The sequence below is a fragment of the Alexandromys fortis genome, unplaced genomic scaffold, assembly GCF_014885135.2.
Source record: "Alexandromys fortis isolate MF-2015 unplaced genomic scaffold, M_Fortis_MF-2015_v1.1 scaffold_147, whole genome shotgun sequence".
NCBI lineage: Eukaryota > Metazoa > Chordata > Mammalia > Rodentia > Cricetidae > Alexandromys > Alexandromys fortis.
Genome location: NW_026068029.1, coordinates 3,053,244 through 3,079,875, shown reverse-complemented (window position 1 = coordinate 3,079,875; position 26,632 = coordinate 3,053,244). Strand labels below are relative to the sequence as shown.

The 26,632-nt window shown below is 42.4% G+C and overlaps 1 protein-coding gene across 1 annotated transcript in view; it reads left to right on the top strand.

Moving 5' to 3' along the window:
• Positions 1 to 12,509: 12,509 nt before the first annotated feature.
• The window catches only part of Smpx (small muscle protein X-linked), a 47,750-nt gene continuing 33,627 nt past the window's right edge, over positions 12,510 to 26,632 (top strand). The window contains exons 1-2 of the mRNA XM_050164388.1: positions 12,510 to 12,869; positions 16,865 to 16,921. Of these exons, the coding sequence (XP_050020345.1) occupies positions 16,883 to 16,921 (39 nt within the window). The 5' untranslated portion in view covers positions 12,510 to 12,869; positions 16,865 to 16,882. The remainder of the gene's footprint in view (positions 12,870 to 16,864; positions 16,922 to 26,632) is intronic.

Genomic DNA, 26,632 nt, shown 5'->3' with positions numbered 1-26,632 from the left:
TCCATGCAGGCAGAATACTGTATACATAATAAATAATGAAGAAAACATTAAAAAACCAAGAATGATAAGCAGGAAAATACACGGTGGGTGGTAAAAAAGACCACCATAACTGCATGGAAGGGTAGGATTGTGCAACGGTGCACGTTCACACTGTTGGGAACTGCCATCTCGATCTATCTGCTGTAGTTTCACCCCTTCTCTAGGTGATCTGTCACATCGAAACCCCTGGTTCTGAACAGAAGCTCTACAACTGTGACCTCCAAATTCTCATGAGAGCCTACATGTCTTCCTTGAGCTTTTTTATATGGATCTCTCTCCTCTTGGAAAGTTCCATTTAGAGATTTAATAGACATCACAGACTTCACATTATCCAAGCCAGATTTTGTTTTCTACCTCTAAATCTGTTTCTCTTCATTACTCAGTGAGGAAAACTGCAATTTGAGTGAAAGGAAATGAAATGAGAGACCCAGAGAAAGTGAGCATGTTTTTTTTTTTTCATGGAGGTTGGAATTATCACCCTAAATGCATCCTGCAGTGGTCTCGGTGGTGAAGACAGAACATTATAAAGGGCATACAATTAAACTGGAAGATAAAGTCAGAGGTTTGGCGAAGGAGAGACACAACAAAATCTTACAACTTGGCACTCTTGACATATGAGACTCGTCCATTCTTCTTGATATCTTAGCATCCAGTCCCTAACAAGAGAATTATTTGAGAAGCAGAGACGGAGGCTGAGAGGACACAGGACAAATATTACCACCAGCCCCTGTGATTGCCCCCCAAGCACACTATGCCAATTCTGTCATAAACTGAAGAATGGGTTTAGCTTTGACGATAGTTTGCAAATGGGCACTGGTTATAAGAGCCCCACTTCAAGAAGCACTGACTTACAGTGCTTATTGGTCAGAAGCCAGTCATGGGGCCCTAATCCATTTGTGAATAAGTCTGGCAAACTGTTCTAGATGCCAGGGTGGGGAGCATGCCCTCAACTCCAAACACTGTCACTGTGGCATGCTTTAAGTTTGGCTTTGTTTATGAGTTTATTCGCTTGTGTGTTCATATATTTCATTATTTTTTTTTCCCAGGAAAGCCTTTGCAGGGCAGTGGGGAAAGGAGACTGGGGAGTTGCTCTGCGTAGTACAGCTGGGATTCTCTTCTGTTTTACAGATCCCGACCTTGAGGAAGAAGAATTGTTCAAGGACGCATAGGTTGCAGTAATGTTTCTGATACATTCCAGATCTCTGGCACACGTGCCCGAGAGTAGTTCTTGTTATGGTTTCAGAGCACACAACAAGAAAGAGCTCCTCTTACTGCATCTGCTGTGTGTCACCAAAGGGACTAGAATTACCCCAGATCTGAAACAGAGCCAGGCTATAGAGCCCTTATGTGACAGAGCAGGAAAATGTATCTCTAAGTATATTTACCAGCTGTCGAAACTCTGCAAAAATAGCCCATTTTAATATTCGCGAGAAAAAAAAATGCCCAATAAAGCTAAAGTGCATTGCAATAACCGAGCTTTGTAACACTTATTCAGACCCATTAGGCTTTGTTGAAATGAGATGTCAATGTAGTTTACTGGGGCTCGTGTGCCACAATGGAAAATAGGGCTCGGGCAGATAATGACCATGCACGCACCCACCCACATGCTCTCACATTCCAAGGTGGTGTCAGCTCCTGCCTTCAAAGTGCCCTTGCTGCTAACACCTCACCTCTCACTTGGAGGCTTGCCCTATGGGATTCTGGAGGGAGCCTCTCTATTCAATGAAGGAAGCAAGAAGCCCTGGGAATTTGTTCTCCTAGGCAGCCTTTAAGCAATGACTGCTGGACATATGGATATAACAGCCTCTGCTCCTTTGACTGGTGGGACAACTTCACAATTAGCATATAGTCCAGATTAGCCTATGTTGGGTTAAACAGAAGATAACTTCTGTTGGACTTGAGACTGAATCCTTACTCCCTAGTTTCTCATGGACACATTTTTTATTTTCTAAAAATGATTCATTTATTTTTATTTTACATGTATGTATACACATGTAGGTTATTTGCATGCCTATGCCTAGGGAGGCCAGAAGAGGGCACCAGATCCCCTGGAACCAGAATCATAGCCATTTGTGAGCTACCCGGTGGGTGCTGGAAGCTGAATCTGGGTCCTCTGCAAGCACAGCAAGTGCTCTTAACTGCTAAGTCATCTCTCTGATTCCAAGAAAATTTTTAAAAGTTTTAATTGTAATACTTTCATGTATGAGTACTATTTACATCGTTTCTACTTTTCCCTCTACCCTCTAACCCCTCCTGTGTCCTCAGCACTCCCTCTCAACTTCATGACCTATTCCTACAATTATTGATATATCAATAATATACAATATAAAGTATATGGTATATATGCAGGACACACACTCATATATATTATATTTTGAGGCCATCTAGTGTTGCTTGTGTGTATTTGTGTTTAGGGGTGACAATTGGGGATTATATAATCTGAGGTAGACTGACTTTCCTTTTCTCTGCAGCCATTGATTGCTCGCCATTTAGGGGTGGGGCCTTGTGCAATTTCCCCCTCTTAAGTTGGCATGCCATCTGGTATTGTCATTATACAAGGTCCTATTAGGCAACCATGGTGCGAAAAGAAGTTTCTTTGGTGAAGGTTGAGTACTGCACTTCTCTGCGGGTATAAGGATAACTATTTAAAGGTAAAATCAGAAATTATACTAGTTTAGGAGCATGGCAGTGGTCTAGGGTCTATGGCCTCTCCAGCTCCAGATACAGGTAGTCTCCAGTATCAGGCATTACAGTATTGGGCACCTGTTGAGCAGACTGTGATTCCAAATTGACAGCTATTTGTTACCCCTCTGATAAAATGCCACTATTGCACTATTGCTATATAATAATTTCTTCTATTTTTGATTGTGAGTCTAACTTTTACTGGCTGAGCCATCTCTCCAGTCCAGGAAACAATTTCTTTCTTTCTTTTTTTTTTATTGAGAATAGGAAAAAAAAGTTTCCGCCTCCTCCCAGCCTCCCATTTCCCTCCCCCTCCCCCCATTCCTCTCCCCCTCCCCCCTCTCCTCTCCCTCTCCCCCCACTCCTCTCCCCCTCCCTCTCTAATCCAAAGAGCAGTCATGGTTCCCTGCCCTGTGCAAAGTCCAAGGTCCTCCCCCCTCCGTCCATGTCTAGGAAGGTGAACATTCAAACTGGCTAGGCTCCCACCAAGCCGGATCATGAAGTAGGATCAAAACCCCGTGCCATTGACCTTGGCTTCTCATCAGTCCTCATTGTTCGCCATGATCAGAGAGTCCGGTTTTATCCCATGCTTTTTCAGTCACAGCAGGAAACAATTTCTTGATAAAGCATTTGTACTCACCATTTCCTCAAAAGATCTGGTTTGGGGGAACTCAACTAACGACATGTTCTATTTTTAAATTTAATTATTAATTTATTTAACTCTTGTTGAGACAAGGTCTGGCTGGGATTACAGCATGCAAGGCATGTTCTGTAGAACCAGTTCCCGGCAAAGCAAAGTCCTATGCTGATGGAGCTGCCGTGAACAAGGCTGCAGGTTCGGGCCTCTGCAGAGTTTAAGAGCTGACAGAAAATCCTGTCAGCTTTTTCCTATTTCCCACATCTTGTTCCCTCTTAAGACCCCGAGAAAAACGAGGCAGAGCATCAGGTCGTCTCTTATTCCTGTGCCTCATCCCTCAACCCCTGGGCCCTACGTCAATTAGCTCCCCATCACTGTAACACACGTCTGAGACAATCAGTTTACAAGGAGGGCAGGTTAATTTTTTGCTCATGATTTTAGTCCACGTTGGTTCTGCCACTCGGAGTCTACGGTAGGATAGCACGTCATGGGAGGGAGTTGTGGAATCCACAGCTCAATACACAGAGGTCTGAATGCAAGAGGAAACAAAGAGTCTGGGGACCCCGTATCCGCTTCAAGGGCATTTTCCAATGATTTAACTTCCTGCCTTTCCTAGGCTCACATCTTTAAGAGTCTGACCCTTCTGCGCTAGGCTGCATCTAGGGGTATCCCACCTTTGATAGTATGACGTGATATCATAGTCTATAAATATGCTTGGTCCATTCATAGCTATTCTGGGATGCATGTGGCCTGCAGGCTGAGGGTTAGACACACCTGCTAGATCAAACCTAAATTTAACACATGGACCTTTGGAGACATTCCAGATCCAAACTATAGCAGAGCTTCATAAACTTTGTGTCGCCTGCCTTCCTAGCTCAGCTTTTTAACCGGAAGAACGCACATCTAGTTTTGCCTTTAGAGGCTGTATTTCTGTCCTTCCTCTATGTCTTACTTCTTAATGATCTCCTCTTGACCTTTCCCACTTTCCTCAATCTGGCTTAAGCCAAACTTTAGTGGTGCTCAGATGGGTATTACATATACCTACCCCCCCCACATATTGGATAGCTCCAAACATAGTAATAACTTCACTCCCTTCTTTCTCGGTTTTCTTAAAAGTTACGGAACTTATTTATGTATTGTACATGTGCGTATGTGTGAATGCGCACATGCCATGGTACCCATGCAGAGGTCAGAAGACAACGTTGAGAATGAGTTTTCTCCCACCATAGAGGTCCCGGGAATCGAACCAGGGTTTTTAAGGCTTGGCTAGAAGTGCCCTTACCTTTTGACCCATCTTGCCAGCCCTCTCTCGGGCTTTTGTTTTTAAGACAGGTTTCGGGGTCTCATGCATCTCCTCAGGCTTGCCTCCCATTTGCTCTGCAGCTGAGGGTGACCTCGGCCTCCTGATTCTCCTCCACGGTCTGCGTGTCGCGAATAGAGGTATGTCCTATTGTGTGAGGCTTTTTTATTTATTTATTTATTTATTTATTTTGCTTAAGACAAGCTCTTGCTATATAGCCTAAGGTCTCCTCAAATTTGTAATCCTCCTCCATCAGCCTCCTGACTACAGTACTGTAACCAGTCTTCTTACTTTCTTCTTAATCAAGGGTGTAACGAGAGCTGCTTCTACATGTTGCTTCAGTTCTTTAATCACACTGATTGTGTGTGTGTGTGTGTGTACATACTTGCTCGTGTACAGAGGCTAGAGGTCAACCTTGGGTATTGTTCCTCAGGAGCTATTTACCTCAGTTTTTTTCCATCAGGGTCTCTCACAGAACCTAGACTTCACCAATTTAACTAGGCTGACTGGTTAGCAAGTTCCCGGGATCCCCCTGGCTCTGCCTTCCCTGCACTGGGATGTGCTAACTATGCCTAGTTTTTCCCCGCGGGTACCGGGTGTGTGTGTGTGTGTGTGTGTCTGTCTCAGGTCCTCATGCTTCCTCAGCGACACTTTCCTAATTGTGCGGCCCTCCCAGCCATGGCCTCGCTTTCAAGCAGCACCCACGATCTATTGACACTTTTATCTCTCTGAGCTTAACAGTGGCATTTTCTGTTTTCATTTCTCCAAGGAAAATCTAACTCCAACTCGCATTCAGATTTTTCCAGTACTTATTAACAATACAGATAACTTCTGGGACCTCAAAATGCGTGGGGTTTGCTCACCACCAAAAAGCAAGCCGTTCTGAAGTGGATGCCAACTGAGTGTCTTCTGATTAGTTTAGTTCTGACACCGTATACCTGGAGATACGTCAGAGCCCGTGGGTTGCAGGTTCAGTTCCCATGATCCCCACTCCATCTACTTTAGATGTTTTTACCCGGGCTTCTGACCATTAGATATGAATCAGAATGCTCACCCCTCTATACTTGCTTAATTTGTTTGAATGTCTCACAGGTCTCAGGGCAAATGCACTTACTGACTTTGGGTACAGATGATGCCAGGCATAGTGGGAGGTATGGGAAGAGAGCAGAGCTTCCGTGTCCTCCCTGGAACCCCCACACGCTGAGCTAGCTGGAAGTGCAGCAAACCTTGACCTTTGGAGTTTTTCTGAAGACTTCATTGCAAATTCCTGCTTCATTGCAAATCCCTGACGAGGGAAATCCAACAAAGCCTGTCTGTTCAGGTTCTCCTCAGCCTTTGTTTGTAGCCACCCTCCCTCCAGGTTCTGGGGCAAGATTGCTCAGGAGAGAACAGGGTCTTCTGATCCAACATGAGACAAGGTAGATCAAAGGAGGTAGGTTGAGCCAGAATCCACGGTCTGTTATCTTAATGTCCTAGAATAAGAGCATGATGTCAAGCACGCATGAAGCTCACATTATGGTTACTGCTCTCTTCAAGCCTCTTCCCCTGTACTGGTTCCTTGAAGTCTCACGACCCAAGCTTTTGATCCAGGTTCAGGAGACACTTGTCTTTGGCATTCTACCACATCTAGGCTGTTGACAAGAGGTCATCTTTTTAAAAATTAGAAAAAAAAAATCACGTGAATGGGTGTTTTGGTGCCCACAGAGGCCTGAAAATGGCATCAGCTTCCATGAAACTAGAATCACAGGTGGCTACGAACTGGGCATGCGCATGCGGGGAATTGAATCTGTGTCCTCTGGAAGAGCATTTAGTGCTCTTAAGCACCGAGTCATCACTTCTGCCTTATAAGATATCTTTTGAGTGTATACCTAGGGGACATTTTAATTCTCTGCTCCTCTTCCTTCAGCTTACCATCACCTGCAGCCTTTCCAGCACTCTCTGTTCCCATACCTTTCCTAGCACAGAGTTTTCTATATAGTAATAGCAGCAATGGGGAACTCATTAAGGCTCAAGCCAAGGCAGGTCCACTACCTGAAACCTTCTAAGGCTTCCCATTGCATGATGTGGGAGTGATTTCTTATTAATAAGGAAACTGCCTAGGCCCCTTGATAGGCCAACCCATAGGTGGGTGGAGTAAACAGAACAGAATGCTGGGAGAAAGAAGCTGAGTCAGGAGTCGCCATGATTCTCCCACTCCAGACAGATGCAGGTTAAGATCCTCCCTGGTAAGCCACCTCGTGGACTACACAGAATATTAGAAATGGGTTAGAACAATATGTAAGAGCTAGCCAATAAGAGGCTACAGATAACGGGCCAGGCAGTGTTTTAAAAAATACAGTTTCCGTGTAATTATTTCGGGGCATAACCTAGCCATGTGGGCGGCCGGGTGCCGGGGACACAGCCCTGCTGCTCCTAATTCAACAATTGCACTTAAAAAACAAACAAACAAACAAACTAGCATCTTTTGCCAAAATAGCCTTCAAAAGCCCACTAGTCCCTGCCTACCCTTCTGACTTCATCTCACGCCAATCTCCCGTATGTTTAGGCTTTGTGTCCTGGGGTCGTACATTCCTATCCCAGGGCTTTGACGCACATGCTCACGACCCTCTGGAATGTTGTTTTTCTTGGTCCCTTCTCACCTTATCAATTTAATTTCTTAAAGAGATGCTTTTCCCACCACCCCTCCCCTCATTCTCTTCTTCAGGTTTTGTTTTTTTATACATGATTGAAGAGGATTTATTAATTCCAGTTTGTTTGCTTAGCTCTGAGGCCAACGGTGATGAGCAAGCTATTTGGTCTTGTACCTTGTCCCCTACCTCAAGAGTGGGGAAGGAAGAATGGTGACTCTTGGTAGACATTCAGGATATTCGGCTGGAACTTTCACCCCTTGTAAAGCCCTTATCCTTTGGGTGTGAGCATCAGGGCACTTTCCTATGAACTCTATAGCAGTTTGTGTGGTCAGTTTTCCCATAGCACATGAAACCTACAACTAGGTTGTTATTCGTCTTCTCTACAAGACTGGTGAACAGGTTCAGGGAAGTATATCTTCCTCATTTCTAAGTCCCCAACTTCTAGAACAGTTCCAGGATCACAACAAGCAACATTAATACAAGCGATGAGTGAATGAAGTTATTCTTCTGTTAAAAGGTGACTTGGGGCTAGGAAGGTAGCTCAGTGCTTGTGTGATACAAGATGGCTTGTATCCTATCACTGAATTCCACAAGGGAGGTGGAGACCCAACTCCTGAGAGATGTTCTCTATCTTCCACATGAACTCTGTGGCATGTGTCCTTGTATACACCCACATACATATATATACAAAATTAATAAAAAAATTAAAAGATAACTTAGTTAAAAGCACAGGACAACTGAGAGTTGGTTGTCAGTCATTTCTTTAAGGACAGAAGGCAAGGTAGTGTGTTTTTGGAGATGAAAATCTGAATCCCCTTTGAGGCAGAATACTCATTTATTACAGAAGGAGAATATTTTTGGGACGCAAGTTGTCAAATTCTATAAGGATAAAGCAAACATTCCTTTTGCAAATAGATTTTGGAGGAAGGAGATGCTCAAGTTCTGTGCAAAACTACATGAAAAGTATTTTGCTTGTGAGTGGAGTTCCAATTCTACACATTGCTTCTTTCTAAAAGAAAGGTTTCCTCTTTGTGGGTGCTTGTGGAATGAAGCTAAGGTCTAAGGAGAGAGACAACATACGGCCATTGAATAGAACCAGGAGCTAAGGGAAGAAGTGGATTGGCTCACAGTGTCCCTGACAAGATCTAGTTTCCACTTCCTGTCGGCCTTGGCATTTGATACTCTACCATTTTTTCCAAATCATCCATGAGTTTTTGATGAATATTATAATTTCATTTGTGTTTTGACTCAGCCACAACTCTAGGAATTTGACTGGAACTTTTTCAGTGCATTCTGTCACTTACAAAATGGAAATAAATGCACAGCATTTTATACACGTGCAGAATTCTGAAATTAAATTATTATATACTTTGGAAAATTGATTATTTAAACATTTTTTATTACATTTATTTATTTATTTGTGGGAGACATGTGGAGGTTAGATGGCATGTTTGTGGGGTTGATTCTTTCCTGCTGCCATGTGAGTCTCAAGGACCAAACTCAGGTCATTAGGCTTGACAGCAAGTTATTTTACCCACTGACCTATCCGGCTGGCTCTGGATACTTAGATATTTGTATATCTTACTTTTGAAGGTTTATTTTTAAGTGTGTGTGTGTATGTGTGTGTGTGTGTGTGTGTGTGTGTGTGAGAGAGAGAGAGAGAGAGAGAGAGAGAGAGAGAGAGAGAGAGTGAGAGAGAGGGAGGGAGGGAGGAGAGATTTTCACACATGAGTGCAGTACTCATAAAGACCACAAGAGGGCACAGGATCCGGAACTAGAGTTAAAGGCTCTTATGAGTTGCCAAACTTGGATCCTCTGCAAGAGTGGTGTGAACTCTTAAACTCTTAGCCACCTTTCCAATCCTTTGTGGTCCATATCCAAGTTTAGCATTGCTTTTTCTCTTGATTAGAAAGCATGCTTTATACAAACAGGTTAATTCTATGACAAATGTGCATACAGAAAATATACTTATTTTATTATTCTACACAGGTCCTTTAAATTTTTATTTAGAAAGGGTATCAGTATTTATTCTATGCAACCATTTTTTGGTGCTAATAGTATACCTTAAAAGCTGTTCCATATTTCAATCTTTTTTATATTATTATTAGAATTAAAGCTATGCATTGGGACTGGAGTGGCACCTAGCAGTTAAGGGCTCATACATCTCTTGCAAAGGACCTGACTTGGAATTATGGTTCCCATGGTAGGCGGCTCACAACTATCTTTAATTCCAGCGCTAGGTAATCTGACACCTTCTGGCTTCCATAGGCATGTGGGTGCACATATGCGATTAGACAATATAATACATCTTCAAACAAAACAAAACAGCAATAACTACAGCAAAATAAACCCCTATGTCTTTAAGTTACATGTGATTCATGTTTGTATATTCTGTGAAGTGTGATTCTAGAGTTTTTACACTGACTTTTCCCCCTTCATATTTATTTTAAAAATATGTTGCCCCTTACAATATACACATTTGCTTTGTAAGGTGGTGCATAATGCATGAGGTCATGTGTAGGAAAGTACACTTATATGAAGCCTTTTATATGTGTGCAGACCTTATCTACGTCACTAGCATTCTGTCTCTTCATTGCTAAGGGCATGCCAGTTTGTAGGATGTTTGATTTTTGTTATCATTTCTACTTCATTCACCTTTGTCATCTATCTATCTATCTATCTATCTATCTATCTATCTATCTATCTATCATCTATCTATCTATCTATCTATCTATCTATCTATCTATCATCTATCTATCTATCATCTATCTATTATCTATCTGTCATCTATCTATGTATTATCTATCTATCTATCTATCTATCTATCTATCTATCTATCTATCTATCTATCATCTATCATCTATCTATTATCTATCTATCTATCTATCTATCTATCTATCTATCTATCTATCTACCTACCTACTTATCTATCTCCTTTGCAGCTATTGCATCCATTATCATTTTGTTTGTTTTAAAGATGTAAGGGTAAGTTGGTTTGGAGAACTGAGAAAGCATTTTCTTTTGTGGGAGAATAAAAGCCTCATTTTCTGCAGCCACTGCTCCTCCCCCTTTTCTGCAGCCGCTGCTCCTCCTCCTTGTTTGGATGTACGTGACAGATCCTGATTCTTGGAGCTATGGTTGTCATATTGAGACCTTATGATAAAATACTGACTTGTTCAGGGCGGCAAGGGGACTGAACTTGAAAGAGCCTGGGTCTTTCGGCATAATAGAATTTCTGCACGAGCCCGGAATTGCATCTCTTCGCTAGTGCGCAAGGATGTTTCCTAACCAGGTGCTGTACTTACACGCACCTATGTGGAGGTGCACACGTGAGCGTGCTTCCTTGAGGTGCTTTTGTATACTAGGAAAGAATTTGAGAGTTGAAAGTTAGGAATAGGCTAAAGGTGTGGAACGCATCATTAATTCCAGCACTTGGGAGGCAGAGGCAGGCAGATTTCAATGGCTTTGAGCTCAACGTGGTCGGCTTAGTGAGTTGCAGGCCAGCCCGATCTGCCTGAGACCTTGTCTAAAAACTAAAAGCTAGGAAGAACTGACTGAGGCAGTAGAATGAGTTGTCACCTGCTTTTTTCCTACCATAAGCACAATGTCACTAAACTCACAGAAGAGTTGAAAGGACTCAATAAAATGATTCCAGAGAAAGCACTTTTAGCTGAACAAGGGATTTGCACATGTATTGTGTTGTTAGACAGCCTGCAATTCCTGGACTGTAATGTGTGTGTGTTGGGGTGGGAGAGGTGAATGTATGCAGGTAAAAAGGACTTTGGCGAACCGTGTTTTTGTGAACAACGCTGTTCCCTTCTCCTCTGAAGTAATTTTTACTGAAATACGCCCCAAAGTCTTATGCTTTCCCTTCAATGTCTGGTGCCCTCTGGCTTCGCATTTTCCACACTTTGAGCGAGACCCATTGTCTCATTTACCTAGTCTTCATCTTGACTGTCCCCGTCAGAAATAGACAAATCTCATTCCCTGTCTCCTTGCACCTCCTCCTTAACTGTCACTCATCACCCCAGTGGGTGCTTGAGTGTGCCAGTGGGCAGCTGCGGACTTTGACGGGAGCCTCGAGCTGACAGGAGGCCTGGGAATTTGAAGGGTCATGGTATGAGGTCAAGTAAGGTGCTTGTCTTCTTTGTGCTTCTGAGAGGCCCCAGCTGGGACTGATGGTCAGGTGACAAGTACTCTCCGCTCCACAAGTTTGGACCCCGTTGATGTCCACCATGCTTGGTGACTTCACCCCTGGCCAGGAGGGGGTGGTTGACTCAGAACATTTGAAGCTTCTCTTCCTCACATAGCAAGAATGGTTGCCGCTGCTGCTGCTGCTGCTGAGAATGCCCTGTCTCAGTGGTCCCGAGTGGGCTCACCCAGGGGCTGGGGTTTAAGTCTATCTACCCGGTTGAGTATTTCTACCAAAGCGAAGTTGTTTTTGGTTTTATTTTGTTTTGGAGGCTTTTTTTTTGTTTGTTTTGGGTTTTTGTTGTTGTTGGCTTTTATTTTATTTTATTTTTTGAGGTAGGATCTCTTTTCATAATCCTGGCTGCTTGGAACTCACCACGCAGACTAGACTAAGCTTGACCTCACAGTGATACATCTGCCTCTGCCTCTCGAGTTCTGGCATTAAAGGTGTGATTTATCTGAGTTTAATTTCAGACCCTGAAGAAGTTCAACAACAGAGCCATGTTCAAAACAGTGACCGTGAGCCTTCGGATTTGAAAAATGTTCCTCCAGGTTCCTAATCTTGGCCCTTGCCAAACCTAAAAGTAGACATCTCCCTTCTTTTTGTTCTCTTCTGTGTGCCAAGATCTAAGGTCAATGCATCAATAAAAGCAGTAGAGCCAAGTTAGCAAGGACTCTGAGCCCGGCAGCCACGCCAGCCCATCCATTTTTAACCATGTTCGACCTACAAGCTAGGACAGTGTCCTATAGTTTGCTGTAATGGTATAATTCTATTATTTGGTGACTGCTTACCGAGTGCCAATTATTAAATAACTTTAACAGCTCCCAAGCGACCAAGCTTGGATTCAAGCAATGTCTGATATCAGCACCCCTGCTTCCCCCGGTTTTTAATGAACCTTTTCTCATTTTCTGGCCTCTAGATAATACAGCTAAAGATAGACTTCTACGTTTTGAAGTTCGTTACACCCCTCAAAAAATGTGAGAGAAGGCAGCCAGCCTCCTCAGGAAGATTAGGAGGGCAGTAAGATAACGCAGCCACCTCCAGGCTGATATCTGAGCCCTGCTTTCTACACGGACAAGCCTTTCGGAGGCAGCCAGCCTATGGCTTGTATCAAACTCTATATTTAGGAAGAACAACTGTGAGCTATGACAGGAATTCTCTTTAACACTTAGCCTTAAACCGAGTTCCCCTCTAGCCCCAAGCCAGGAGCGGCTCTCAGGACCGGAGAGACACAGAGCACTCCAGCTATTCCAGCCGCCTGAAAAGCGCTGGAATTGAGATCGCAGCTCAGACGACACCGGGAGTCCCTTCTACCCTCTAAAGAGCTTTGTGTTTTTGCACCTGACTGCCTGGGACTGTCCTTAGGCAGTAAACAAATCCAGAGAGAAGGTAAGCAGAAGGACCCAGCGTTGGCTCTTAGCTTTCTAGAGGAAATTTCTTCAATCCCTCATAACTTTGTAGTTTGCTAAGTACTGGCTGTAGCTTCTTTGTCAATTGCCCACCCACTGGTGGTCACCCTGATTCTATAAAGTAAATGTGTGTGTGTGTACGTGTGTACGTGTGTGTGCATGCGCGTGTGTATTGAACTAAAGGGGTTTTCATTGACAGGCATGTTAAGAAAACGTCCACAATCCAGATATGATAACTGTGACCTTGAGGCTTTGCTGGGTAGCGTTACAGTCAGCTGCAGACGGCTAACAGGCTCTGGGAATTAATCAGAGCTGTGGGCAGAGGAAAGCTGGAATGTTAGCTTTTTATGTGTTTGTTTGCCAAATGAAAACCACTGTGAAAGTGTTAGACGGCGGAAGTTTAGAATCCTTTCCTCTTTTCCTTAAATGCCGGGCTTGGTCTCAACAACAAACTTGTGTAGACAGAATCATCCTATCGAGAGCTTTGCTTTCATCCCTGTTTTCCTGTACCCGGCAGGGTAGAGGGCAGCACTCAGTGTCCTTATCTCCATGGGCACCAGATTCCAAGGTATGGAACTGCCGACTCTCTATTCCCTCCCAGCATAGTGAAGTGGTCAGAGCATCGTTCTCCCCCCTCCTTGAGAATTATTTTTAGCTTCAGGATAGAAGATAAATCCCTTTGAGATAGAGCTTTACTCATTTTCCTGACCTTTCAAAAGAACACACACAGCTCTTCTTTCCAAACAGCGATTGATTTTCCCCTTAATCTCTTCTTGTGAAATTAGTGATATTAATGTTCAGCAGTTTTAAAAAGTTGAAGGGTTTTATTTAGAAGCTAGATATTAGGTGCTGCCCAATCAAAAGCAAAAGGGGGGGGGGTGTCTAGCATCCATGACTCAGCAAACAGATCACTAAAAGTTCCCACAGACTGTCAGGGAAACTTACCTGTGTCCAGTTGGCAAGCCTCACCAGCTTATTAAAGTCAATGTATGCCTTGTCAAACTCGCAGTGTTTCAAATTTTTAGCCAGATCCGGGAGACAGACATAGCAAGTGCATGTTGTAAAGAGGACCTATTTGGATAAGAAGCACTAGCCCTGAAGTGGGTGGTGATGGGCTGAGTTTAGAGGGCATCGCTTGCCATTCCCATCCATGCAAGGAGCATGCGGATATCGAGGGAAGGTGCACTCCACTCCGCATCCTGATGGAGGTGAATGCTCGACCAGGGAAACAGCCAGGGAACACTGTCTATTTTTATTCCCCCCTCTGCTTTGCCCTGGTTTCACTGCAAATAATGAGGACAGCAGCAGCTGCTGCTGAACTGATTTATACAAATATTCTCTAGCCTGATGGTGAGAAATGAGAGCAAGAAGTGAACTGACTTTCTGGCGATGTCTCTACCGAAGAGGGACAAAGATATTAAGAAGAGATGCATACACAAATGAGAATATGTCCAAGCTGGAGAGGGGAGACAAGGTTCAAGCATGTGTTAGGCTCCGGGCGTCCCAGGAAATATTGCAATCCAGTAGTTAGTGCAAACTGTCGGTGAAAAAAAAAAAGTCCCAGACAAAAATCAATGTAATCTAAGTAAAACCACTCATTGTTCGCTGCCTTGCATTTCAACTTAATACTGTAATCACATAAGGGCATTTCCTAATCCTCATGATTTAAATGAATATACACTAATTTAAACAAAAAAACAAAACAATGTTGCCAGGTGGTGGTGCACGTCTTTAATCCCAGCACTTGGGAGGCAGAGGCAGGCAGATCTCTGTGAGTTCGAGGCCAGCCTGGTGGACAGAGTGAGTTATCGAACAGCCAAGGCTACACAGTAAAACCCTGTCTCAAAAATATGTTAATTCAAGTCTAATTGTGTTCTACACATAGTGACCACTGGTCAGGCCCTTAAAGTCTTAGAATAATAATTATTTTTGCATTATTTTTCTTAACTTTGCCAAGTGGAAACATCAAAAATGAAGTTATTCTAAGCATATCATTTTGGGTTTGAGCTGTGGACCCTAGGATGAACAACAAATTAGAATGTTCTTCACGTCTCTTTGATGCTGAGTGGAAGGTAGCAGCCAACTTTAAACCAATCATAGAGAAAATGATCCTTGATTGTTCAATCTGTTGTTCTTACTTAATTTTTAACTTTATTAAAATCGGTTTTTTCCTGGACCCTTATTGTGGAAGAAATACCTATATCCTAGCAAAACATTTAGATGAAACTTTAAAAGTGCTGTTGTTTTCCTGATCATATCTCCCAAAACTATATATTGACATACAATAATTGTAGATACTTTAAAAATAAAAATACACTTATTTATCTTCATAGCATAGAAGCTAAGATCTAAAATAAAAACACCTGCATTTTTGCCAAAGTTCTCTGGTCATTCATTTCTCTGTTGAAGAGCATCCTTCGCTTCTTCTCTATACTTAGGGCTGCAGATGAGCCTATCGCCCAGAAGTCATCAGCTGTGGCCATTGGCAACTATGCAACAGCACACAATCACACCATGCTTCAGCGTTCAGGAAGCCTTGCTGGAGGCATTGTGGCACTCAAATATTCCCATCAGCTGTGAAGGAGGGCCATTTTAAGGAAGAAGAAAGACGTCTAGAAACATTGAATGACATTGTCCAAGCTTCAGGTGCCTTGTGTGAAGCAATAGTACTGCTTCCCGTGTTCACTCAGCCACATGTTAGCACATACATATACATAGCTCCCAGCAGATTCAGTTAATTCACTTAAGCTTTGGAGCAGAGAATGTTTTGAATTCCGTGAGTTTTTAACTTTTTACTTGGTCTAGTTGATGTTTAACAGACAGTTATAAAAAACTGGCCAGAACTGGGTTCACTGTTATTCTTTTTTTTTTTTTGTTTTTTTTTTTTTTTTGTTTTTTTTTTTTGTTTCCTGAATGCCAATATNTCACTGTTATTCTTTTTTTTTTTTTGTTTTTTTTTTTTTTTTGTTTTTTTTTTTTGTTTCCAGCAAAGCATAGCCCACATCCCTAGATGGGCTTCGGTTCCAGTACTCAAAGTTAGGTCTCACACGTTTAAAGAAAGTTGGGGAATGCAGGGTGGTGGTGGCGCATGCCTTTAATCCTAGCACTCAAGAGGCAGAGGCAGAGGTGGATCTCTGTGAGTTTGAGGCCAGCCTGGTCTACAGAGCAAGTTCCAGGATAGCTAGGGCTGTTACACAGAGAAATCATATCTAGAAAAAAGAAAAAGGAAGAAAGAAAGAAAAGAAAAGAAAGAAAGAAGGGGGGGAGAAAGCACTTCTACATTTGTGAGGTCCAATATGTAGTCAGTTCTACTTGTCTTCTAAGATAGTTCTACTGAAAGAAGACAGTTCTAGAACATTCTCATTTCTAGAACCTAGGCTTTAGGCTTGCTGGGGATGTTAGGAGGGATACATGTGAGGATTAAACAACTCAGTTCTTCAGAGTCTCCAGGAGAAGAGACATTGCTACAGCCGAGAGAGGGCATTTGGAAGTGGAGACATCTTTGAGTAGCCTACTGAGAATACCTGCTCCTGGGGAACTGAGTAGCTGCCCCAGTAACGATGAGTACAGATCAAAAGTTCAGTTTCAAGCCGAGAGCCTCTGAGGCCGAACAAAGGTGTGTTATTCCCACCACCTCTTCGGTTTGCTGTTCTTGGCAGCAGGTCAAGAGGGCAGGGAAAGAGATGATAGGGCCTTTCATGTTTCTCTTCACCTATCGTTTGCATCAGGGGCAAGGCGTCTCAGTGTATCTCCTTCTGAATGATTTAGCAAGGTGCGCTAGTGTTCGCTCTCCCTGAGGCATTGCGCAGGAGAGTCTCCAAGTAACTGCAGAAACTGAGACTGAAAGAATATATGGCCAGTGAAAGGGGCAACTGCTCAGTTGAATCATGAGTTAAAACTCTAATTTATCAAGACCTTGAATCAGAAGGCTGTCACCTCTAACAGTGTCTTTTTTTTTTTTTTTTTTTTTTTTAGGGATAAGATCTTGTGAATATGTCGAAACAGCCAGTTTCCAACGTCAGAGCCATCCAGGTAAGTAGGTATATTTATGTTTTACCATCAACTTTGTGGCTTCTGCTCTGATTCCTTAACAAGTCACACCAACTGCGACTGTTCATCTCTAACTGATTATTAGCTTTAAGAAGAAAAGAAAATCCCCCTTTATAAGATTTAGGGGGCAGAATCGACAAAGGGCTATAAGACTGATTAGGTCTAACTAAGAGCCAGAGCTACTTTTGATTGCTCTGAATGGTAAGACAATCTGAGTTTATTAATGAGAATTGCAATCTGCAAAAGGCACAGGCTTCCCGATATCTTATTCTATCCTTTATGAAGAACCAGAGAGAGACCCCAGAAGGCTCCAAAATAACAAGGCATAGAAAACACTACTTAATCTGATCTGACCAGTATATCTGGTATGCATGTATTATACTACTAAAATAAGGATATATAGCTATTAAAAGTTAATTAAAATATATTATGCTTGTCTATATGGTATTTTTAGATGCTCATTGATAGAGACTAGAGTATCCAATTTTCATTTTTATAATCAACTGATCTACAGATCTAACAATAGGTCACAGTATGCTTGACTCATTTGTTTCAAATACATCTTTAGGAGCAGGAGGTTTAGCTCAGTAGTAGAGCACACAAATAGTATGGGTAAGGCTCTGAATTCAATTCCCAGTACTAATAAAATAAAACAAATCATTCTTTAAAAAATAACCTTTTAAAGCCAAGCGTTCTTCGAAAACCTTGTGAGTTTAAGTTCCTATGTTACTCATTTTCCCCATGCCGTTCGAACAAACTCTTGGGTTGCTTAAACTGACTTAAGTGTCATCCACAAAGAGGACACAGAGAAGCAGGCATTTTGAAATGTAGATACAATATGAAAATAACTTCCAGGATTTGTTTTCACTCAAGACTTAATCTGCTATTTCTTTCGAGGGCTCTGAGTTTTGACTCTCAAATAGCTCCCACCCTGAGACTCTGGGCACAATACTTGACTGTCAAATTCTGTTTGCCTTTTGTCAGCACAGAATCTAGCTGTGCCTCCTCTGAAGAAACCTCTCTTCCCTTTCTGGACTTTGCTGAATGCTACCATGCCTGCGATGGCTCCTGAGTCTTGTAATTCTAAAGCACCACACACAGCATAAATACAATCAGGAAAGGCTGACTGAGCTTTGAAGCGGCAGTGAACGGTTGGCCAGGCTGAGAACAGGTCGTTGAAGGTTTAAGAAATCCTAGTATACAGCAGTGAAGGGTACTGGAGAGACAGACCATCACTGGTCATGCCTAATGCATCCCCCCCTAAACTGATGGAGTTCTTGAGTGGCAGGATGTATACCAGTGTCTGGAAACCTGTCACCGAGCAAGCTCAAGGAGGGGCCAGTGCGTGTGGCAAGGACTGCCTTCCACTTGTTGACATCCAACATTTTGGTAGCTCTGTCTAGTGAGTTTTTTCATGTATGCTGACAATGCCAGTGGGCATCGCTTTGTTGCCTGGACCTGTGAACCTTGAGCCTTTGAATCTTCTCTTTTACATGGTATTCAAATTGTAGCACGGACTCTGAAACAGCCTGCAGTCCTGAATCCATCTTGTCCTGCTGCAGAAACACGGACAAGGACTTTCTGCTTTTTTTTACCCCTCTGGACCTCCATTTCCAGCCTGTGAAATGGAGCTAATAGTAGTTTTGTTTAGGAATTAACAAACAAGACCCTAAAAACACCACAGTAAGCTGTCATTGGGAACAGCCACTATTCTATTTCTGATCGCAACGGTAGTTGGTATCAGAGTTTTGATCACTGCGCTCCAAGCTCTTGAAGAGCTACACAAAAATTTCCCTTTTTATTTTGTCAAGACACTATCAAGCTGCCTTCTCATCCCTTCCTTTTAAATCTGAAAGTGTATTGATTTTTCTTCCTTAGTGCCCTCTGGCTCACACCAACCTCTGCTGAAAATTCACTAGCTTTTTATTTACTAAATTTGACCTTGATGTATTTTAAGGTCTGAAACATTTAAAAAGCTCCTATTGACCCTTTTCTATGGCTTTTATTATGCTGCATTAAGGAAAATCCATCCACTTTACCAACAAAGGCAATCAGTGGTTCCTTATGGCTGTGATGTTGTCTCTTTTCATATACTCGGTATTTCACTGAAAGACCTATTTTAATGCACTTTCAGATGAAAGGGTTTTTTGTTGTTGTTGTTGTTGTGGCTAAATAGTGTCTCACTATCTGATATTTTTCTATCATCTTCACATTAACCTTAAACCGGCACAGAAAAACCAAATACGAAAGTGGTGACACAATACAAAATGGCTCATAGTAGGAATATTGCATTGTGATTTTCTCTGGCGCAAACACAAAAACTGATGAGAAAACACTCCGATTGTGTAAATATCATCGGATGCTTTAGATGGTCTAATCAATACGCTTCAGTCACTTCAAATTCTTTAAAAATTACTTCCTTTTTATGTGTGTGGATGCTTTGCCTGGGTGTATGTATGGGCACAACATGTACCTGGTACCCAGTGCCCACAGAACCCGGAAGAGGGACTCACACCCCCCCATGTGAGTACTGGGAATGGAACCCGAGTCTTCTGAAAGAGCAGCCTGTCTAGTGTAACTTTTCTTTATTATACTCATCTCCGATCTATTCAAGTGCCATTTTCAGGGGGCATAGTGTGTGCCAGGAGGAGGGTGCACAACAATTGGTTGGTACCTCACCGCTATACTTGATAAGCTCCTAGCCTGCAGTACTTACTGACTACATGACTTTTAGGCAAATAGTTCATCCTCTTTGTCTTTCATCTTTTGGTTTATCTGTTAATGGAGTGAGTTGTAGGACATGTTTTACAGTGTTTCTGCAAGTATGAAATGAATTTAATGCACGTAGATGCTAGCCTAGGATGATAGTATTGCTTAATAAATGGCTGTAACACTTAATAAATGGCTATTATGATCAGTCATCATCATCACTATTTTTATCAATTACCAAAGTGTATGCCATAGGATACCCTAAGTTTCATAGGATATTGATAATTTGATTAAGGGTTTCCATAACTGGCTGGGCAGTGGTGGCACTTGCCTTTAATCCCAGTATTCTGGAGGCAGAGGCAGGCAGATCTCTGAGTTTGAGACTAGCCTGGTCTACAGAGTGAAATTCAGGGCAGCCAGGGCTATACAGAGAAGTCCTTTCTCGAAAAATCAAACCAAAACAACCAACCAAACAATAAAAGGAGTTTTCATAACTGTTTGGGAAACTTTTTCAGAGTTTATTACTTCTTAACAGCATCTAATTCTTCTCATGAAGATAGAGCTCTCCGAGCATTTTCAACTTTTCCCTGAGCAGTCTTGCAGAACGGTGATTTACAGTGTAAATTTCTAAGAGCTTAGATTGAGATCTCTATTTCATCTGGGCTGACTGACCGGAGCCACTGTGAACTGCTTCTCATAGGCAGGCAATTTTAAGCGTAGGGCAGAAAATATAGAGTCAAGTAGTTAACAAACCTCTGTGACTTTAACTGTCCTTAGTTTACTTTCCCATGGAAATAGGAACAAGTACTACTACATAACAGGACTGTTACAATGAATAAGCTAGACAGTTTAAGACAAATCCCTGACTTCTCGTACACACACCCGTTTAAAGATGCATCTTCGGCTATGCCTTGTAAGGAACTCCATTTCCCCCAACGTGCCAGAGTAACAGGGAGGTTAGACTTCGGTTCATCCTTACAGAAGGTAGGTTATCTTTCATGTCAAACATATCTTTCATGTTTGCTGAAGATGACCATCGAACTATCCCCCATTGCATTAAGTCTCAGTTAATGGCATCAAAACATTTTGAAGAAGCCAGTTGACTTTTCCCAAGACTACAGAGAACTCTTCAAGGCGTTTGTAAAGTTCTCTATTAGATGTTGGCAAAACATTTTCTAGAAGGGACCAGATAGACAGTAAAATATATTAGGATTTGAACTATTTGGTCGGCTTCAACTGTCATGTCTGCTCTTATTCCCTGAAGCAGTTACAGGGTCCTAAGTGTATGACTGTGCCTGCTTCCTGATCCTTGTTTAAAATTGAAGTGGGGGGTTGCATTTGTCCTGTGGATTGCAATTTGACGAGCCCATTGTTGATTGTAACGGAGCTGCAACCAAGGCGACATCAGCACACTCTGTACACTGGGTCTGTTCCCTTCAGTTGAAGGGATGTGGCATGACAGGTGGCGGGGAAAGTTAGAACTGCTGAGAAATCTAATGCCGTCAGCCATCTGTGCAGTGGCTTTCTCTAATGAGACCAAGTGATACCACAACCATTGGCTGCCTCTTCTGGCCCTCCTGAGCACACCAATTTTGGGAGTCCTCACAGGCCTCTCCAGGGCTTCAGCTCACACAGAACCAGTCATCTCTGGGTTGACATTGATCCATTCTTTCTGATACTTGTTCTCTCCCTTGAGATCTAAGCATGTCATGACTGACTAGAAACGTGTCTGACGCCCTGGTTGTGGCTGTGCTAAGTGATTTGACTAGAATGGTCCTCATGGTTTGTAACTAGAAGATGTTGTGCGAAATGACCTTTAAGAGCCCGGCCAGTCTCTAATAGCCCATGAATCTCTTATGAATAGATTTTAGGGCTTAGCTTTTGTATGACAACATTAGTTACAGCGATTCAACAGCTGTGTACCCGCTGCAGTGCAGTGTAACTTTCATACATCACCAGTTAAGATTGGAAAAATTAACTGATGTCCCTAGGGATTACCTAGGGCCGAGTCACATGACTCAGTCATTCACTGTGATCCTAAGATTCAGTGTCCTATGGTCTTATTGCTAATTTTCTCCACCCTTTATATAGAGATAAATGACTGTGGATCGTTTCAAGGATGAAACCACAAGTGCCAAGGTCGCCTGAGATGTAATACTTTTTCATGGATGACTTATGTTTTTCTCTTAAAGAATTCAACTCACATTCATAAATGCTGTCTTTGGAATGAAGATGCTGATAGCCACTTAAAAATCATATTAAAAGCAAGTTGGTTTGAAGTGAAAAGCACAAAGCAAAATAATTCCATGATGAATGTGGTCTTGAGATATAAGCAAGTATGGCCACTGTAATGCCTCTGGCTTAACTGACTTAATCAAGCTTCATGTGATCCTAAATCTAAGCCCTTTATCACACATTCAAAGGAATGGTTGTCTGAGCCCTGCCTTGTTAGGGACGTGTGGTGCCTTATTATGGGAAAGGTTCCCTTGTTACGCATTCCACATGCAGAGTGGAATCTTTCTACACCACACATTTTAGTACTTCTTATTTTACCCACCCGTTATCATAGCTCTCTTACTCTCTATAGCCCAGGGCATTAAGGCTCCGTGGAAGCAGAAAGCAGCTTCTGTCAAAGCAAAGGCTGTGTATAGACAGGTCTTGTAGATTGTTTTTCCTGGGTTGGACTTCCAGTTTAAGAAAAGGATTCCAAGTGTATGGCAGTCCTTACTACAAAGGAACAGACTACCAACCTGCATGGCTGGTTAGCTAATCATTGATTAAGCTCAAAATCTTAACAAGGACACATACTTTCTTTCATATTTTCTTAAGTTTAAAACAAAAAGTTGACTTTCATTTGATGTTTGTTTTACTCTTGAGGCAAGGCCTTTTCTTTGATCATAGACCTACTGTTTCTTTCTCCCATAAACCACTCCAACGCACGGTTTATGATTTCCAATGCTGGTTTCTTTAAAGTGCAGCAAGTCTAAACTCTCAAGTGGGTTTGGTGTTTCTCCAGCCAATGCTCTCTGATGCTTTGCTGAAGGCTCCAACATTGTGACATGAGGCAAGTAGTCATACCCTGACTACAAGATGTCATGTTTTGAATTTACGAGTGCTCCAGAAATACAGCCCGCTTCCCCGAGCACTTCTGCACACTGTCTTCAGAGCTGTACGGTACATTCTTGAAAGCTGCTTTGCCATGGCTGACGAGATTACCGTTGAGTCACTCAGGAAATTACTGAAGAGAACAAGAAATGTTGAGAACAGAGTGTTTGGGTGGAGACCTTGCAGAATGAAACAGCATGGGTGAAGAGGAGTGGCTGTGTGGGAGTTTCTTGAAACTGTTGAGTGGGAAAGTTTGGTGTTTTGAATCAATTCCACATTTCAAAAGTCTCTAGGCCATTCTGCATTCTACAGCTGTAGAATTTTATTTTAAAGTCTATCAGCTGTCTTCTAGTTGGTAGAGGTGGGTTTCTTCTCTCCTCTTAGTTTAGGCTAATATAGCAAAAAAAAAATAATTATCTCATTTTCTAGTCTAAAAGCACACTTCTTTCTGCATCTCTTCAGCAAAGATGCCATAAACCTCACAGTGCCATGTTGTACTTCATGGAGAGAAGGCCAAAGCCCGAGAACAGGACAGAGCCGAAAGAAATTCTGAAATATCTAAACCAACAGGATTTCCTGTCTGTCGCAGGAGAAGGGCCCGCAGGAGGCCACTGATACTGGCAGGACGTGCTGAGCCATTTGAAAGCGAAAGATAGAATCAGTGAGTGTGGGAGTCCTTGCAAAACACACAATGTTCAGATAAATCACAGTAGTTTCTGTAAACGAGCTAGTGAGTGGGGGACAAGAAAGGAGGGGTGGATAGATCAGTGGCCGTGGAATGAGGTTTAGTAGAAATTGCCAGAATCCTGTGAGCAGCAGCTATCAAGATCTAACCCACTGGGGAAAGAAGATGTCAACCCACTGTAAGTCATGACTCAGGGGGGAATATTGTTTCCAGAATCCTCCTGGCTCAAAGCCTAGAGCCAAGGAAGGAGAACAATACAAATAATTAAGGGAGTGGTGGAGTTAACTTACAGGGACTTCTTTCTACTTTTCTTCACCTGGTGAGATCAAGGGCAGTATTAATTTCACATCAGATAGGTCTTATATCAGGAAACAGTATCCTGCTCTAGCCAGAATGACCTGTTAGATTTTTTTCCGTTCCCAATTTGTAGAATGTAACCGATTATGTATGGCTTGGGAAGGTGATGACCCAGGTCTACTGCATCAGGGGCATATTTCAAGATATGTGACATGCATAAACTTCAGAAAGGAACAAGAAATAAGAGTAGCAAGCTTGGAGGTGGTGGCACACACCTTTAGTCCCAGCTCTCGGGGGGCAGAGGCAGGGAATCTCTGAGTTTGAGGCCAGCCTGGTCAACAGAGCAAGTTCCAGCACAGCCAGGAGTACACAAGAACAACTCTGTTTCGAAAAACAAAACAAAGAAAGAAACAAACATAAAAGAAAAAGAGTCGCATTGCAAAAGGAAACAAAAATCCCAAGGACCCTCTTCCTTCGGACTTAGATTGTACATAAATTCACACCTTAATATTCATTTTGGTTTATTCATGTCATGCCTTTTCTGTGTTTGTTTGTTCTAATATATAAAAAAAAACCCTATAGCTAGCCAGGTGGTGGTCGTGCACGCCTTTAATTCCAGCACTTGGGATGCAGGGGCAAGTGGATCTCTGTGAGTTCAAGGCTAGCCTGGTCTACATTGTGAGTTCCAGAACAGTCAGGGCTACACAGAGTAAACTCTGTCTCAAGAAACAAAAATCCGAAACTACAGCTTACAGTGGCCGCATGGGTTTTGACATCACTGCGGCCCCAGGTGGCAGCACAGGTCATTCACATCAGTGTGCTCCCCCTCCCCATGGTAGTGTTGCCCACGGATATCAACATGGCGTCAGACTGTGGTACAGATCACAGACATCTGTGTGAGCTTTGGTGGTAGCATGGTCACATCAATCAGTACAGACCTGGCCACAGTAAGACCAGGGGTCCATGGTCCTACTGCATTTGGGGTCTGTGTTGATACCCTTGGCCTGTGTTATCACTGAAAGCCAACCAGATGTCCATGACCTATGCTGCAGCTTGAAGGCAAATTGATTGGCCATGGTCCTTGGCTGCATCTGGAGGCCTTGTCTGGGTCCGTGGTCCTGGTGCAACCATGAGCCCTGTTTGTGATCTGTGCTGACACCAGAAACGGTGTGGAGACCATGATTCATGCTTTGACAATGATATCAATGAGTGCAGATGCTCAGAGGAGAAATAAGGACATGGATGACTTCCGTGACGATCCCTTCCTCTACCCAAACCTCCCCCTCCCTGCCCACACCAACAAAGGAAAGAGTAACAGCCGAAATAGGAAGCCATGGAAGAGAACTCGTAAAAACTGTGATAGGATGCTAAGTGTTGTCCTCCACAATAGATGGCTTCTGGCGGGTGTGTGGCAGAGGAACAACTCAGTTCTATTTAAGGAGAAGGCCACTGAGAGTTTGACCATGGTCCAGTGGGTATATATCTAACATAAACTGCACATTTTTTATGCTGGGGGAAGGTCACAAGGGTGGGAGGAGGTATGAGCAGGGCCGTACTGGAAAGCAAATGTGATGGGGGTATATGATGTGAAATCCCCAAAGAATCAATAAAAATATTATGTTGAAAAAAAATAAAAAGTTCAAAAAAGTATAGCTTCCATTATACACAATTTGACGAGCAAAGACCACACCCAGTTTGCAGATGGAAGTACCGAGTGATTGAAAAGGTATTTTATTTATATTTAGACATAGAGCAGGGCAGTGAAAAGGCAAGAATGTGGCCCAATTTTCTGGATGACAAATAAAAGAATGATCTACAGGTCTACATTTCCCCACCAAATTCAAGTTATAAGGATTTTTTTCCTCTGGCTCTAATGTAGCCTATAATTTGTCACTCAGATATCACTGCCCTACAATTATAATAATGAAGCCTCTCTAATTATCTTATTACTAGTGCAGTGCATGGCACTCCCCTATTGATGCACAGGGGTGATTGGACGCTCACCATGGTTTCAGGCTGCTTTCGTTCCCATCAATATTTGCTGTTCTCAAAACCCATTTAGGTTCCCGATTTCTTGAGTGATGGCTTCAAGAAGAAAAAGTGTCATGCCACTGAGTTAATGGCTCATTTTTCAATGCAGCTTTGGGTTTGGCATCTATTCTAGAAGTCTGCCTTTTGTGTTCTCCTTTTCAAAGGTCACTCTCGGAGTACGCCTGCGATTTTAGAGCTGGTTAGAGCTAACTTTAGCCAAGGGAAAAGAACTCTTGGGAGACTAGATTGGTACAGCGGAAAGGTTAACTCAAAACGTTTGTTTTGGCAATCTGGCCTTTGTTGGTTGTACTGTTTATGTGACCTTGATCATAAACTCTAAACTCTTTGAGGTTTAATCTGTTTATCAGTCAAACAAAGATGATGATCTTTTTTTTTTTTTTAAAAAAAGAATATCAGCTTTTATTAAATCCTATTATACCTTCTCTGGCCACTTGAACATTTATTTCTTAAAGACCAGTTTTATCATCTTCAATGCACTGTCTATATAATTAAAAAATTATTATATTTATCAAAGATGCACCAGTTCTTTCTTTTGCATTTTATCCATTTAGCCATACAGCATCAATGCAATGTTATTTCAAAATAAAAACTGATGACCTTAACTTCACAAGGCTGAGTGTTGTGAAGAAAAGTTATGAACCCTCCTTGTCTGCCTGTTTTGCACTTAACTTTTCATTAGGAAATATGTGTTTTAATTTTTTGAAATTCAAATGTAATTACATAATTTCTCTCCTTTCCTCTCCTCTCTCCAACATTTGATTCCCCTCAAATCCATGGCGTTTGTTCTTTAATTACTGTTGTTGCATATCTATAAATATATAAATATAGCTGGTTGAGTCCAGTTT